We start from the raw sequence: 17,319 nt of genomic DNA, 5'->3' as shown, positions 1-17,319 counted from the left end.
ACCACTAAGGTCTATATAAAGAGACTTCAGATACAGTATTAGAGGACCACTAAGGCCTATATAAAAGCATCCAAAGAGCTCCATGTCATGGGACCTTTAAGAGACCAAAAAGCAAACCAGGAGTCAAAAGAGATAAGAAAAATTCCCTATGAAACTGCTAATATTACATTATCAATATATGTGACCCCCTCATCACTCCCTCAGACCCCTTAAGTGTTCCAAAACTGGTCGGATAAGCTACTTTTAATACTTATTATAGGCCTACCAAAATTCATATTTTGCTCACTGGGTGCATCTTTCTACACAAATCTGTTGATGATGCACGCATATTTTGTACGTTTCTTTACTTGTTACTAGTTAGGATCAACCTCCTTTTTATTTAATATACATTGATGAGTATTAGGCTACAGTATTTATCTCCAGTAGTCAGTCCCTCCAGAAAAACGTGATTATGCGATCGCATAATTCAACGCATAATCAGCCAAAGTCCGCATATATTATATAAATGCAGCGCACTTTCGCCTCATAAATTGCCAGATTTCTGCGCAAAATATGCAGAGGCTTGCACGATTTCATAATCCCCGCATTTTCCTATCACAAAAGTCCCATAATATATCTTATCTATTAGATATCTGCATAAAATTGCATAAATATCATATATAGCATATTCCATCAGCATTTTTTAAGAAAACGTGGCGCATAATCAAGGATTTTTGCCCGCAACAATCACAAAAACACTCCGCATTTTTCTGGAAGGACTGTGTAGTTGTCTTTTTATTCGTATGCAAATGAGCTGTCCTGTAACCGTTGCCACGGTTCCAGATTCTGTGATGTCATAATGAGACGTTCTAGAAGAAGAATGTGGCTGTCTGATGAAAACCAGACATCTAAAAAACTTTCTTAGGACTTATAGATATTGACTAACGTGTGGATAAAAAATAAATAATGTGTGAACAAGGGGAAGTTTCGGCCAAATTAAATTGTCATCGGAGTGAAGTGGAGAAAAGCATGCGTGAAATGGCATCTTCGGTCCTGACTGAACTGCGCCGGGAGGGGAAACTGTGCGATGTGGTGATCAAGGTGGGTGACATCGAGGTCGATGCCCACAAGATCATCCTCTGCAGCTGCAGCTCGTACTTTCGGTGAGTAGGTTATCTCAGCAGAAGCAAAGACTCTTGAAAATGAACATAAACACGACACATGTTAATACTGTAAGTCAGGGGTGTCAAACTCAATTTCCCAGAGGGCCACACTGGAAAACGAGAATCACACCAAGGGCCAGACATGGAGAGTTTATTGACGTGCTTTATTTCATCGAAAAAGTCAAATATCTTTGACTCAATTATTGCATGTCTCATATAGTCTTCTCACTCACAGTTTGGTCCACATAAAGCTCTGAAAAAGTCAGCGAAAAAGCTCCAAAGCCATCCTCGAATTTACCAAATCGAGCAAAAACCATGATTACATTTTCTAAGTATGCTACCACCCAGCTGACTCACAACAAGCTCTTTCTCAGCCTGAATATTAAACTCTCTGGTTCTGGTTCTGTAGGAATTTCTCCGTCTCAAAGTCGGCAAATTTGCCAAATTCTGCTTTGAGTGTCATGTAATGGCCAAAATATATTTTGAACCTAGATTGATATGCGGGCCGGATCAGAATGTGCGAGGGGCCAGATTTGGCCCGCGGGCCTTGAGTTTGACACCTGCGCTGTAAGCGATAGAGGAACACCTTCCTTTATGTTACATAACATTACATGTCATTTAGCTGACGCTTTTATCCAAAGCGACTTACAATTCATCACCTTCCTAAAATAATGGCCTAAGTCATTTTTTAACAAAAATTATTTCTTTGCCTAAATCATCTCCTCATGGTGCAGGCCACCTCTGGTAAAATTGCCTACATCCATAGTTGAACAGGTCATGTGATTCTACACCTTTAGTATAATTGCCTATGTCAAGCATGTGACTTAGGCAGTTTTATTTTTTGTGTTTTCTGAAAAACCTGAAAAAATGACTTAGGCAATTATTTTAGGAAGGTGACGAATTGCTATATATATCAGAGGTCGCACACCTCTGGAGTAACTAGGGGTTAAGTGTGTTGCTCAGGGACACATTGGTGGATGTTTTGCAGTGGGTATCGAACCCAGGTCTCCCACACCAAAGGCACGTGTCACATCCACTGCGCCATCGCTGACTGTGGCAGTCAAAACAGGAAGTGTTGCGTGTCTTGGCAACAATTAGGCTACTCCGATTAACACGAAACTCGACTCAGAAGTTCTCAATGTTCAGCTGAGGCTTTGTGCAAAATATAGAGACTATCGGCCACTAGGTGGCGCTGTTTCTAAAGCTTTTGAGGAAACGCTAAGTGGCGCAATGTTTCAAAAATCTTGACATTTGCTACATTTATTTTTCCAAACTACAATTCTGTCATCCTGCAACATGCATCCTGTCCTTGGGCATGCAGGTCCTACTTGCATTGCATCCATTTGGTGGTGATGGTGCAGTGGATGTAACACACGCCTTTAGTGTGGGAGACCCAGGTTTGATTCCCACTGCGATACATCAACCAATGTGTCTCTGAGCAAGACACTTAACCCCTAGTTGCTCTAGAGGCGTGCGACCTCTGATATATGTAGCAATTGTAAGTTGCTTTGGATAAAAGCATCAGCTAAATGACATGTAATGTAATGCATCTGCGGTCTGCTGGGGGCGATTTGTGCCAGGGGGCTCGGACCCCGTTCATTCTATACATTACTGTTTATTCTATATATTACTCTGTTTATGACTCGTCTAGTTAGATGCTAAACTGCATTTCATTGTCTCAATACTTACAGTACTCTGCGCATTGACAGATAAAGTTGAATCTAATCTAATCTAATTTTTTAATGAATTGCTATCATTCATGTCAACCCACTATTTTTGACTGAGCAGATGTGTTTTTTGGAGCAGTAGAAGTAGAAACTTTGTCCCGATTCAGCTTCAACATGGATAAAATATTCTATATAATTGTATGATCGTCAACATATTGCTGTTGGTTTATGGGATTTATCTTGAAAACACGTTGTCATGAGTCTCATGACTTAGCTGTGGTCAAGCATGCATTGAGGTTTGGATTTATTATTGCTATAACAACAGTTCCAGATATATTTTACGCCAGCTTTGAAGAACAGAAAAATCTGGGGCTTGTGTCAAATGATCAATAATTAAATCAAGCTAACACAGTTATCTACATATGAAGAACAGTGCCAGATTTCCTGGGACACTTTGGGCCAAACGATACCCTGATGTTGTCTAAATCCTGACCCCACAGCACTCTCTTCACTGGTGCCTGGGCCACTTCAAAGAAGCAAAGGTACACTATCCCTGGGGTGTCGCCCGAGATGATGCACCTCATCATCAATTATGCCTACACCCACGTTGTTCCCCTGACAAAGGATAACGTGGTGGAGGTTTTGGCAGCTGCAGACCAGTTCTTGGTCTCGGGGATTGTTCAGGCCTGCTGCTTCTTCCTGGAGGACCAGCTTTGCCTGAGGAACTGCATCGGCATCTGGAGGCTGGTGGACTTCTACCACTTCCCTGAGCTGAGCCACAAGGTCTTTCGTTTCATCCTGCACCGCTTTGAGGAGATAGCTTGCGTCTCTCAGGAGCTCCTGGAGCTCTCCGTGCCGCAGCTGGCAGCTATCATTGAGAGCGATCACCTCAATGTGAAACGAGAGAACACAGTGTTTGAGGCAGTCCTCCGCTGGATTAACCACCTGCCAGACCAAAGAGGAGGCCACATCTCTGAGCTGCTGCCCAAGGTAACTAAACTATGGACCTTTTTTACAGCAGACATGTTGACTTGTCATAGTAGGAAAAGCACAGCTGAGATTGATAACCTTAACGATGGCTCAGGTCCATCAAGTGTCCCAGTAAGATATTTCAGTGAGTCAGCATGAACAATACCAGGACCTCTCCTAAGTGGAATACAGCCATCAGTAATGGTTTAATACCAGGGTCTCTCCTAAGTGGAATGCAGCCATCAGTAATGGTTTAATACCAGGACCTCTCCTAAGTGGAATGCAGCCATCAGTAATGGTTTAATACCAGGACCTCTCCTAAGTGGAATACAGCCATCAGTAATGGTTTAATACCAGGACCTCTCCTAAGTGGAATGCAGCCATCAGTAATGGTTTAATACCAGGGTCTCTCCTAAGTGGAATACAGCCATCAGTAATGGTTTAATACCAGGACCTCTCCTAAGTGGAATACAGCCATCAGTAATGGTTTAATACCAGGACCTCTCCTAAGTGGAATGCAGCCATCAGTAATGGTTTAATACCAGGGTCTCTCCTAAGTGGAATGCAGCCATCAGTAATGGTTTAATACCAGGGTCTCTCCTAAGTGGAATGCAGCCATCAGTAATGGTTTAATACCAGGGTCTCTCCTAAGTGGAATACAGCCATCAGTAATGGTTTAATACCAGGGTCTCTCCTAAGTGGAATACAGCCATCAGTAATGGTTTAATACCAGGACCTCTCCTAAGTGGAATGCAGCCATCAGTAATGGTTTAATACCAGGGTCTCTCCTAAGTGGAATGCAGCCATCAGTAATGGTTTAATACCAGGGTCTCTCCTAAGTGGAATGCAGCCATCAGTAATGGTTTAATACCAGGGTCTCTCCTAAGTGGAATGCAGCCATCATTAATGGGTTTGAATACACCTGTTCTTTTCCTACTATGACATGTCAACATGTCTGCTGTGAAAAAGGTCAATACGCATGCATTCACGCTGACTGCTTCGGCCGTCAGACGGTGCGGCGAAAAACGCAGCTCTTTCTGTTAATTTTGAATGGGGGTAGTGTGTTTGAGACCTAGCCTGACCAGCCAGCCCCACATACAGATGTTGGGTCTGGGAACTCCCCATTGGTCAGGGCTCAATCCGAGGGGCAGGATAAACCTGTCTTTCAGATTCCCTCTGCACCAATAGGATAGCGCTCCAACCAATCAGAGCAACGCTAGCTGATAGATTAAACTTTAAACTCCGAACACATCTTCCTTTTTTAAGAATGACTTCAGAGCCGTTCTTTGTTCTTTTCTCAAAGAAAAGCTGAACTCCAAGTCTTCAGAAGACCTCTGTTCACCAGCAGCAGCAGCAGCCATAAGCCCAGCCCACCGGCTCTATACACGATGTGATTGGCCTGACCAGAGTTTGGTTTTTCCAGCTCATAAACCAACGGAGAGTTGCTAGACCGACCCTGGCTGCAAATTACATTTGCTGCCTCTAGGGTGGTCTAGATTTCTAGGCTAGTTGAGACCGGTTCAACTCAACAGATATAAGACATAAGATATTAGATCCAATTGGACTGTTTCTAATAGGGCTGCAACTAATGATTATTTTCATAGATTATTATTCTGTCAATTAATCAATCAGGTGTTTGGTCTATAAAATGTCAGAAAATGGCAAAAAATGATCAGTATTTCCCGAAGCCCAAAGTTATGTCCTCAAATGTCTTGTTTTGTCCACAACTCAAACATATCCACTTTACAGTTACAGAGGACAGAAGAGACCAGAAAATATTCATATTTATAATTTGACGATTATTTAATTGATTAATCTCTGCAGCTCTAGTTCGTAACTACAGTCATCTTCTATGTGTCCAGGTGCGGCTTGGCTTGATGACCATTAATTACCTCCAGAACAGCGTGATGGACAACGCCATGGTAAAGGAAAGCATCGAATGTATACCCATCATCAACGATGCAGTGATGGCATTTATGGATTTTAGGAATGGATCCCCAAAATCTGTTTACAGTAACCTGCTGAGCCGTCCACGCTTGCCCTCTACCATCTTATTGGTCACCGGAGGCACAGACGACAGTTTTACCGCGACCAGCTTCCAGGCATACGATGCCCGAGCTGACTGCTGGGTCACTGTGAGCGTTGGGGAGATTTATCGCACTTACCACGGCGCTGCTTTCCTCAACAGCTTTGTGTACTTAATCGGTGGCCGCAGCATCAATGATACTTTCTTCAATTCCGTGCAAAAGTTTGACCTCGTGACCTGCACATGGCACCAGGTGGCCCCCATGAACTTCTGCCGCTGCTATGTCAGCGTAGCTGTGCAGAATGGGTGCATTTACGCCTTTGGAGGCTTTGATGGAGTAGCTTACTATAATACTGTTGAGTGCTACAAGCCTGAGACTGACCGCTGGACCATGGTGGCTCCCATGCGTGCAAAGAGGTGTGGGGCCAGTGCCACAACTCTAAATGGCAAGGTGGGTGAAGCAGAGATAACTGAAACAGGCGGTAACTGAAAGAGAGACATTGTCACTTTATCCTGATAATCAGACTGAATTTCCATGTTGTTTTAACTTCATTATTCAGTCTGACATCATGTCCATGTTAGCTTTTTCCTTCATGTTGGAGAGAGAGGTTATTTTATTTATGCTAGACTAATGAACCTGATGCAATATTGTGTTCCAGTGATCAAAGTCAACAGAATACTAGTCTCGCATTGCCAGACCTTGCTCCACAGCGCTGTTTTTGTTTGTTTGTTTTATTTGGATCCCCATTAGCTTCAGCATCAGCTAAAAAGCTATTCTTCCTGGGGTCCTACAATCTATCATGTGACAATACAATTTACAATATTATATAACACACAATACACAAGACATTACTTCACATTACACAACATTTGAAAATACAAATGATATTTTACAGTTAACACAGTAATCACACAACATAAATAAATAAAGAAATTAAATAAAAATTACACTACTCCGAATAGATCCATTTTAAAGATAATATGTAACGAAAAAGCCCTATATCGAAATCTTTTTTAATTTAATATTAAGTATTGAATTCTCTTTGAAGGTAATATATCTTAAGTGATTTTTTAAATCCATATTGAGTATTTTGTTGTTTGATAACGTTTGGGAGAGAGTTCCATTCACACATTGCTCTATACCTAACTGAACGTTGAATTGATTTGGTTTTCACTTTAGGTAAAATAAAACTACCTCCTACTGTGGAGTAAGGTCTGGCTACAACACATATACATTCTGGGATAGGAGAAATAAACTCTCTGGGTTCTTTGCATTTCTTTAAACCAGGGGTATCAAACTCATTTTCCCAGAGGGCCACACTGGAGAAAGAGAATCCCACCAAGGGCCAGACATGGAGAGATTATTGACGTGCTTTTGTTACTGCATATCACTACTCTTTAACATTTTGGGAGCTTTTTTCTTCATTTTTGTTGTTTATGTTCCGACATAGTGTGGATTTTCTCAGACATTTCTCACCTTTTTGTAAATTTGTTGCTTTTTCCGACATTTTTGTTGACATGAAGTCCTACGAAAGTCATCAAAAGAGTTCGTTAGCCATCGTAGAATTTAGCAAATCAAGCAAAACAAAGATAAATTTATTTAACAACCTGTTTCTCAGCCTGAATATGAAAACTCTCTCTCTGCTTCTTCTGGGGGAATTTCTGAGTCTCCGAGTTGGCAAATCTGCCCAAATTCTGCTCTGAATGTCAGGTAAAAAAACACTTTCCTGTGTTTTTGGCTTGGCGCACAACTAGGAGGGCCAACATTTATTGTGAACCCAAATTGGTATGCGGGCCAGATCTAAATCTGTAAGTGGCTCTGCAAACTAGTCTCGGGTAGGAGCTTGTTTTGGTGGAACATTTGCACCCTGCAAAAGAAAGCGTCACATAAAATATTGAATGAAGTTAACTGTTGACACAATACAGTACCGTGAGCTATTTAAATTAACTGATACATGGTTAAACTTAATCTGCTCTTACCAGTGTATCGCCGTGTGTACTTCGTCCACAGCACTGGCTAATGCACATGTGTCAAACTCCAGGCCTGTGGGCCAAATCTGGCCCCTCACAGATTATGATGCGGTCCGCACATCAATTTAGGGTCACAATAAACTTTGGCCCGTCTAGTTTGTGTCACATTTTCTGAAGTTTTTATCACTTTTGCAGACGCTTTTGGTGCCTTTCTTTCCGACGTTTTTGCCACTTTTTCCGACATTTTTGGGGTCTTTTCTGGCATTTCTTTCCAATGTTTTTGCTGCTTTTTTCAACCTTTCTTGTCACCTTTTTCTTTGATGGCTAAAGCCCTATTCACACGGGATAAGTATTACCTGGTGACCTCCAGTCATTTGTAATAATTGCGGAGGTTGTCTGTGATCTTAATCCAGTGCGAATCGGTCATGTCTGTAATTTGTAAAGTAATAATTCCCCCGCAAATGACCTTCCATATTTCACCGAAAACGGAGGTCCTGTGATAATATTAGTCCCGTGCGAATCGGCATCTCTGATTTGTCCAGGATTTGGCGGGGCTTTTTTGTTTTTTTCAAGGTACCTATTTCCTTCTTTTGCGCCTTTTTATCCATCTTTTATCCAACCTTTCTTTACACTTGGTCCAATCTCCAAACTCCTGTATAGACGGGCACCGGAGGACGAGGTCTCGGTAAATATTTTCCCAAACGGTGTGGTTGTGCACCATTTGTTGTCAGATTGCCTTTGATAACGTGGTTCACCCCAAAAATCGATTAAAAAGAGTGTCTCCTCACGCGTCCAATGTCGACTTTTCTTCTTCGCACTAGCAGCCATGTTGAGAAGCGTAAACAAGGAAGTAGATGTACAAAGTCTTCACGTCACATCTGGGTTCAGGCTTCCAGGAGATATGTTAGTAAATTCGAGTAAAATCACAGGCTTCGCTTATTATTGATGATAAATGATGAATGCGCCAGATGAAAATCAGACGTGGGTGGGTAATTTATAATTCACACGAGGTCCCTAGATAATACTTATCCCGTGCGAATAGGGCTTAAGTTACTTTTTTGGGGCTTTACAGTACAGGCCAAAAGTTTGGACACCTTCTCATTCAATGTGTTCCTTTATTTTCATGACTATTTACATTGTAGATTCTCACTGAAGGCATCAAAACTATGAATGAACACATATGGAATTATGTACTTAACAAAAAAGTGTGAAATAACTGAAAACATGTCTTATATTTTAGATTCTTCAAAGTAGCCACCCTTTGCTTTTTATGATAACTCTGCAAACCCTTGGTGTTCTCTCAATGAGCTTCATGAGGTAGTCACCTGAAATGGTTTTACCTTCACAGGTGTGCTTTGTCAGGGTTCATTAGTGGAAGTTTTTCCTTTATTAATAAAAAAGCAAAGGGTGGCTACTTTGAAGAATCTAAAATATAAGACATGTTTTCAGTTATTTCACACTTTTTTGTTAAGTACATAATTCCATATGTGTTCATTCACAGTTTTGATGCCTTTGTAAAATAAATATAAATAAAAAAATAAAAAGGAAACGCATTGAATGAGAAGGTGTGTCCAAACTTTTGGCCTGTACTGTATGTCGCCTAAAACTGTGAGTGAGAAGACTATATGAAACACGCAATAAGACAAAGATGTTTGACTTTTTCGATTAAATAAAAGCATGTCAATAAACCCTACGTGTCTGGTCATGTTAATGTGATTCTTATTTTCCAGTGTGGCCCTCTGGGAAACTGAGCTTGACACCCCTGGTCTAATGTAACTGTCCCAAACCTGTCTGCAGGTCTACATTTGCGGAGGTTTTAATGGGCATCGCAGCATCTCCTCAGCTGAATGCTACGACCCAGACACCAACCAGTGGACCATGATCGCCTCCATGAGGAGCAGCCGAAGTGGCCTAGGGGTCGCTGCCTACAGAGACCGCATCTATGCAGTAAGTGTGTGGCATTTATATGTAGCTCAAAGGTTAGGTTGTATGCCATGTTAGTGGTGACTGGAGTGTCACTGTGCAGTACCGAACGTACCGTATTACCGCCTGATGAACGTTACCGTGAACTCCTTCATCCTGGTGTCTGTGAACGCCACGCTCTCTCAGTTTAACTTCGTCCAATAGGGCGCCAGATTTCTATAGAGCCTTCCAGGCCAAAACCACGGCTAAAACACACCGTAAACAGGCCTTCATATGTAGCGGAAAAAACACCCAATCTGGCAACACCAAGGGGGTAAGCTTCGCTTCAGAAGTGGAACCTCCCATGGCGCCATTTTGATGCTAACAAGCCATCACCTCCCGTTAGCATCCCATTGACTCCCATTCATTCTGACGTCACTTTGACAGAGAATAACTTTACATCTGAAGAGTTTAAAGACTCTATTTGTCCGTTGTTTATCTCTAAAGAAACACGACAATGTATAAAAGGCTCCATTACCTTGTACCTCACATTATGGCTCCGTAGCAGACGCTTTTATGTATTCTGAACGAGCCGCCATGACAGTCTGGCTTTGAATTTCCGGAGAAACCAGACCCACGTGACGCGTTCGTCCAATCAGCTGCCGGTTTTCATGTTTTTGGGCGACAATACAGATTAGCGCCGCCTGCTGTTATGGAGACGTATTACGTCTCGTCTCTTCGGTGAGTTCTGAGGAACTTTTTGGACCAACTCGGGGAGACTGATCAGTCACACTGGCTCTACTGGCCATCTTGTTGGTGTGTAACCGGCTTTAATCTACTGAAACACTCACATTTCCCCCTTTCTGTCAGGATGCGGCTGTGACTCTTGTGGCCCTTTTGTGTATTGTGTTGTGATTTGTGCTTGTTGCTGTGTTCCATGTGTTCTGTGAGTACCTGTCTGTCATGTGTCTTTGTCTCCGCCCATCCCCTTATATGGTCTGCACTTCCTGTCTCGTTAGTATCCCTCCGTTTCTACTCTCACCTGTTCCTCGTTAACTGTCTCGTCCAATCCTCTGTCTTTCTGTTCATTGGTCTGTGTATTTCTACACCCCTGTGTTCCTTTGTCTCTTGTCGGTTCGTCCTCCTTTCTCACCACTAAGGTCTATATAAAAGAGACTTCAGATACAGTATTAGGGGACCACTAAGGTCTATATAAAAGATACTTCAGATACAGTATTAGGGGACCACTAAGGTCTATATAAAAGAAACTTCAGATACAGTATTAGGGGACCACTAAGGCCTATATAAAAGAAACTTCAGATACAGTATTAGGGGACCACTAAGGCCTATATAAAAGAGACTTCAGATACAGTATTAGGGGACCACTAAGGTCTATATAAAAGAGACTTCAGATACAGTATTAGGGGACCACTAAGGCCTATATAAAAGCATCCAAAGAGCACCATGTCATGGGACCTTTAATCTACTGAAACACTCACATTTCCCCCTTTCTCTCCCAGGTTGGTGGCACCTTTAGCGGGAACTCCCACCTGCGTAGTGCTGAGGCCTACAACCCTCAGACCAACAGGTGGACCCCCGTACCGTCCATGCACAAACCCCGCAGCTACTTCGGCAGCGCGGTGGTGGACGACCGGCTCTTTGTGGTCGGAGGATGCAGCAGCTCCACCTCCATGTTAGACGTGGAGTACTACGACGAGGAGGCAGGTATATGGCTCGGTGCCGCTGACATCGAGATGCCCCTCAGCGGCCTGAGCTGCTGTGTGCTGCACGGGCTCCCCGAATTAGTGGAAAACCTGTTCTCTCGTGGGTCCCTGATGCTCCCCAACAGGGAGGAACCTGCCGAAGCATCCACTGACTCTCAGCTCAGTCCAGACACGTCATCTATTGTGGCATTTTAAATAAATAAAATTATTGCCCCTTTTTAAAAGAAGAAGTGTTATTTTCATATGTTATGCAGGCTATATTCAATGTTTTATTTATACTTTTACCTATAGGCCTATTTATATTATGTATACAGTTTTCTAAATCAGTATGAGTAATTAACAGGTCACTGCTATATGTTAAATAATTTGGAGTTGCACTTCTGCAATTATTTTTGCACATATTGACAGAAATATGCACAATTATTCAACTTCAAAGGGCAGTGGTGGCCTATGGGGTTAAGGAAGCGAGCTTGGGACTGGGAAATCGCCGGTTCAATCCCCAGACCAGCAGGATAAAATCTGGGTGGAGAAAGTGAAAGGCCAGCACTTGTCCCCTCCATCGTTACCACTACTGAGGTGCCCTTGAGCAAGGCCCTTAACCCCAACTGCTCCAGTGGAGCTGCTCAGTGGCCAGCAGACCAGACTGTGGTGATACTGGGCAGCTTCCAGTATGAATGTGATCAGATCAGACTGTGGTGGTACTGGGCAGCTTCCAGTATGAATGTGATCAGATCAGACTGTGGTGGTACTGGGCAGCTTCCAGTATGAATGTGATCAGATCAGACTGTGGTGGTACTGGGCAGCTTCCAGTATGAATGTGATCAGATCAGACTGTGGTGGTACTGGGCAGCTTCCAGTATGAATGTGATCAGATCAGACTGTGGTTGTACTGGGCAGCTTCCATATAAATAAATTCCAAAAATATAATAGTGAATAAACTATTATAATACACATCTTAAATCTTGGAATAGGGACAATTACAATTGTAATCATACATATATTTTATACTGTAATTAAGTTGAGGATTAGATGAGGTGAGCAACATATTGTCTGTTTGAGGGTATATTCATATTGTTTTAAAATTTCTGCTGTATTTATTACATTGCTACTGTATTTATTAGATTTATAGTGTATTTTTATAGATTTTTGTATTTTAGGGTGCCTGTTAAGACCTGGCTAAGGGACAACAGATGTAAACTAGCACTTGTAGCTAACTCTGGCTTGTTTACAGCAAGTAATTTGTCTGTTGATCAATGAGCATTGTCCCTATCAAATAAATAAATTAATTCAATAAATAAATATCAAAAAAATTAAAAAAATATAATAATGAATATCAAATAATACCTTCTTCAATTCAATTCAATGTATTTATAGTATCAAATCATAACAACAGTTATCTTTACAAACAACATACTGAACATAGCTTATATCCCACCAAAAGGCCACAAAAAAGTATTTTATAATATAAAATGCCATTAGCCTAATTTTTCCAAATGTCTTAAAGGTGCTGTAGGTAGGATTTTTTTTTTGCCAAAAAATTTGAACATTGAGAACTTCTCAGTCCCTCCCTCCTTTCTGCTAAAGCCCAAAATGGTCTCCTAAGCCCCTCCCCCCACAAGGGAGAATGAATGCGTGTGCATTAGCAGTGATTGACACGCAGTTAGAAAAACACACACACACACACACACACACACACACACACACACACACACACACACACACACACACACACACAGTTTATTTTCATGACCTGCTTCATGTAGTTCTACTGGAACATAGGGTCAGTTTCAGCAGATATGACAGAAAGGTAGTTTTATAAGTCGTACCTACTGCACCTTTAATGAATACAAGCTATAAACAATGCTTATCCCATGCAAACTAAGCACACCGACCGCCATTATGGCTCTGAGTTGTACTCGAATCCATTGCAAGGGCGATCCTCGTAAGAGCCCAAATGGCGCCGTTTCCCCTTTAAAAAAGAAACCAATCATATTCGTGGATTTTCTTCTTATCCAATCAAAATCGATGTGGAGGGCGGGACCTGCGGAGCTAGGAGGAGCTGTTTCAGGGTGTTGTGAAGTCGTTTAGCCAAGACATCTTGAGTGGGAGTTGTCAGGATCGATTTGTTGTGCGTTTTGCCCGTCGATTCGCACCGATTACGACCGCGCCAGCCGTAGCCATGCCCGGGATAGAGAAGCTACCGATAGAGGAGACGCTGGAGGACAGTCCGCAGGTAACGTCTCTCCTCTCTGGAGCCTTCAGCTAGCATGCTAACGTTAGCCACTTGCACGGCTAGGCTAGGCTAGGCTAGGCTAACTGTCTTTGTAGGCTCTCAGTGTTTGCCAACAACCAGCGAAGAGATTCCAGGTTCAAAGCAGCATGCTAACCACTAACGGCTTAGCTAATCAATGCTGTAAAGCGGACTGTTTAAACCGGACAGTCCAGCTGTGCATCGACATCAGACTGTGACTGCTATACCGATCAGCTGATGGGAGGTCCCGTCAAAAAGTCAAGTGTCTGTTTACACAGGAATGACCTAGTTAGATGACTTAGTTAGCCGGCTACTTCCTTAGCCTCTTGACTAGCTGCCTTAATGTATACTTTATTAATCCCGCAAGGTGAAATTACAATGTTTTCACACAGGCCTGAATGACACACACATGCTCAGTACCTCTACATGCACTAATGGAGAGATGTCAGAGTGAAGGGGGGGGGGGGGGCTGCCCATGGAAAGGCAGCCCGAGCAGTGCCTTGCTCAAGAGCACCTTGGCGGCTTATTGATAACTGCTAACCGTATGGCTAAACAGCAGTGTCATTTTTGTTAGACGTGAGAGTCACACACAGGGCAGAAAGCTGTGTGTCTGTGTCTGTGTGTGTGTGTGTGTGTGTGTGTGTGTGTGTGTGTGTGTGTGTGTGCTGTATCAAATCCAGGTCAAAACACTTGCTGTGACATCACTGAGTGGGGTGTGGCCAGAGTTTGAGACACCTGAAAGTTTCAGTCTGTAGATATTGTTCAGATCTTTTCATTTAGTGCATCTGTAATCAGGAAGCAAGTTCCACTTCTAGTCTGTCTCTCTTAGGCTACACTGTGTGTGTGTGTGTGTGAAGCGTGCATATGTGTGTGCATGTGTGTTTTTTGTGTGTGTGTGTATGCATCTGTGTCTGTGTGTATGCATCTGTCTGTGTGTGTGCGTGTGTGTATGCATGTGTGTATGCATCTGTGTCTGTATGTGTGTATGCATGTGTGTGTGTTTTTTTTGTGTGTGTGTGTGTGTGTGTGTGTATGCATCTGTGTCTGTGTGTATGCATGTGTCTGTGTGTGTGCGTGTGTGCATGCATGTGTGTATGCATCTGTGACTGTGTGTGTGTGTGTGTGTGTGTGTGTGTGTGTGTGTGTGTGTCTATGTGAGTGTAGGTAGGTTATTAGAAATGTTACATTTGCCAACCCTACCACCTTAACTAACATATTTTCTACGGGAACACACTGCACTTGCAAAATATAATGTGAAAAATATTCTCGATTACATTGTGTTTGTTATTGTTAGGAGCTGAAATCGCAATAAAAATGTTATTAATTGCACAGCCCTAGTACAGAACGTTGAGACCACAAGAGTGTAATACACCAACACTGATCTCTCTTTGTGATGCTGGCCTCTCACACCAACTACCCAGCCACCTGGAATACACTTAGTTTGTTTTTAATTTCTTACAATGACAGATGAGCTTGCTGGCAAGCCAAAGGCAGAAAGTGCAGTGGAGACACACCTTGAAAACAGTACTATTGTACTGTGTGGATGGGTAACAGGTGTAGATTTACATAGATAGGTGTGGGGTTTGGTTTTTGGCAGTTACACAAAGGATAATTTGGGTCACATGATTAACGCTGGCTTCATTTTCACCAGTTTTTATTTTGTGTTTTGGTACGTAGACGCGCTCCTTGCTGGGAGTGTTTGAGGAAGACACTGCAGCGATGTCCAGCTACTGTTCACAGCTCTATCAGGCCATGCAGAGGATCTATGATGCACAGGTACACACTCACTCACACACACACACACACACATAGATACGCACACACACACACATAGATACACACGCACACACATACACACACACACACACACACACAGACAAGCGCACACACACACACACACACACACACACATAGATACACACAAGCAACACACACACACACACACATAGATACACACTCACACACACACACACACACACACACACATACACACACACACACACACACACACACACATAGATACACACGCACACACACACACACACTCCACACACACACACACACATACACACACACACACATATACCACACCTAACACACACAACACACACACAACACACACACACACACACACACCCTCTACACACTCACACTCACACACACACACTCACACACACACACACACTCACACACACACACACAAACACACACACACACACACTCACACACCGAGACTCACACACACTTACAGTCATACATAAACACTCTCAGTCATACACTCACACACTCACTAACACACACACACACACACACACACCACACACACACACACTCTCACACACACACACACACACACACACACACACACACACACACACACACACACACACACACACACACACACACACACACACACACACACACACACGCACTCTCTCTCTCTCTCTCTCTCTCACACTCACACACTCACACACCGAGACTCACACACACTCTCAGTCATACACTCACACACACACACACACACACACTCACACTCACACACACACACTCTCTCACACACACACACACACACTCACACACACACACACACACACACACACACACACACACACACACACACACACACACACACACACACACACACACACAGACACGTACGTTTCTAGAGCTGCAAAGATGAATATAATAATCGATTATTATTCTCTGATTCCAGCGTGTTAAATGTGAATATTGTTCTAGTGTCTTCTCTCCTCTGGGACAGGAAACTGAATATTTTCGAGTTGTGGACAAAACAGGACATTTGAGGGACGTCATCTTGGGCACTGATCTACATTTCACAGACCAAACTAATCGATTAATCAAGAAAATAATTTGATTATTATTATTATTATTATTATTATTATTATTAACGAAAATAATCGTTAGTTGCAGCAGTACATGATTCACAGGTGTAGTACCACTGGCTTTGCAGGTATAGACAGGACATACAGGAACGTTAATAAGTGGCTGCTGATTGGATAGTGTGTCTGTCCTGTTTTCTCTTTCAGAATGAGCTCAGTGCTGCGACCCACCTGACCTCCAGACTGCTGAAAGAGTACGACAAACAGGTAGGCCAGGTCATACCAGCCCCCGAGCTCCTGGAGCTAGCCGCTAAACATTAGCCTTCTAACAGAAGCCACTTCTGTTATAACACTAGCTACAGGCCACATAGGCCTGACATGCAGCGTGTCCAACGAATAAAATGTCTGCTCTCTGTGTGTTGCCGTACTCAAACTGTATTATGCTTTTAGGCGTTTCCCCTTTCCTTTAGTGTGTTATATATCTTTTTTGTGCATGTAATAGGTTTCCAAACTGAAAAAGCCCAAAGGGACTTACCATCTCCAACAGAAAACACTGTTCACAAACTGCTCCAAACAGCTCTATTGTAGTCCAGCCTTTACTTCAGAGACTAATGTTATAATGCTCACCTAGCTGCTCCTTACCTAGGTACTGTCAGGGCCCTCATACTCTGCTTCTGACTGGCTAGTAGTCCTTATAGGTACTGTCAGGGCACGCCCTCATACTCTGCTTCTGACTGGCTAGTAGTCCTTACCTAGGTACTGTCAGGGCACGCCCTCATACTCTGCTTCTGACTGGCTAGTAGCCACATAGCTACTGTAAGCAAGGA

At 42.8% G+C, this 17,319-nt stretch overlaps 2 protein-coding genes across 2 annotated transcripts in view; both read left to right on the top strand.

Annotated features, from left to right (window-relative positions):
- The first annotated feature begins 937 nt into the window (after window positions 1-937).
- Window positions 938-11,596, top strand: LOC120558109 (kelch-like protein 10). The gene is made up of 5 exons (XM_039798979.1): window positions 938-1,142; window positions 3,310-3,799; window positions 5,641-6,255; window positions 9,573-9,722; window positions 11,198-11,596. Exons 1-5 carry the CDS (start codon window positions 946-948, stop codon window positions 11,594-11,596), a joined length of 1,851 nt encoding a protein of 616 aa, XP_039654913.1. The 5' UTR covers window positions 938-945.
- A 1,845-nt stretch (window positions 11,597-13,441) lies between these two features.
- The window catches only part of appl1 (adaptor protein, phosphotyrosine interaction, PH domain and leucine zipper containing 1), a 29,899-nt gene continuing 26,021 nt past the window's right edge, over window positions 13,442-17,319 (top strand). The window contains exons 1-3 of the mRNA XM_039798974.1: window positions 13,442-13,634; window positions 15,330-15,428; window positions 16,700-16,759. Of these exons, the coding sequence (XP_039654908.1) occupies window positions 13,581-13,634; window positions 15,330-15,428; window positions 16,700-16,759 (213 nt within the window). The 5' untranslated portion in view covers window positions 13,442-13,580. The remainder of the gene's footprint in view (window positions 13,635-15,329; window positions 15,429-16,699; window positions 16,760-17,319) is intronic.

This window comes from Perca fluviatilis, chromosome 4, assembly GCF_010015445.1.
Source record: "Perca fluviatilis chromosome 4, GENO_Pfluv_1.0, whole genome shotgun sequence".
Lineage (NCBI taxonomy): Eukaryota > Metazoa > Chordata > Actinopteri > Perciformes > Percidae > Perca > Perca fluviatilis.
Note: the sequence above shows the minus strand (reverse complement) of the source record. Positions and strands in the feature narration are given on the sequence as shown.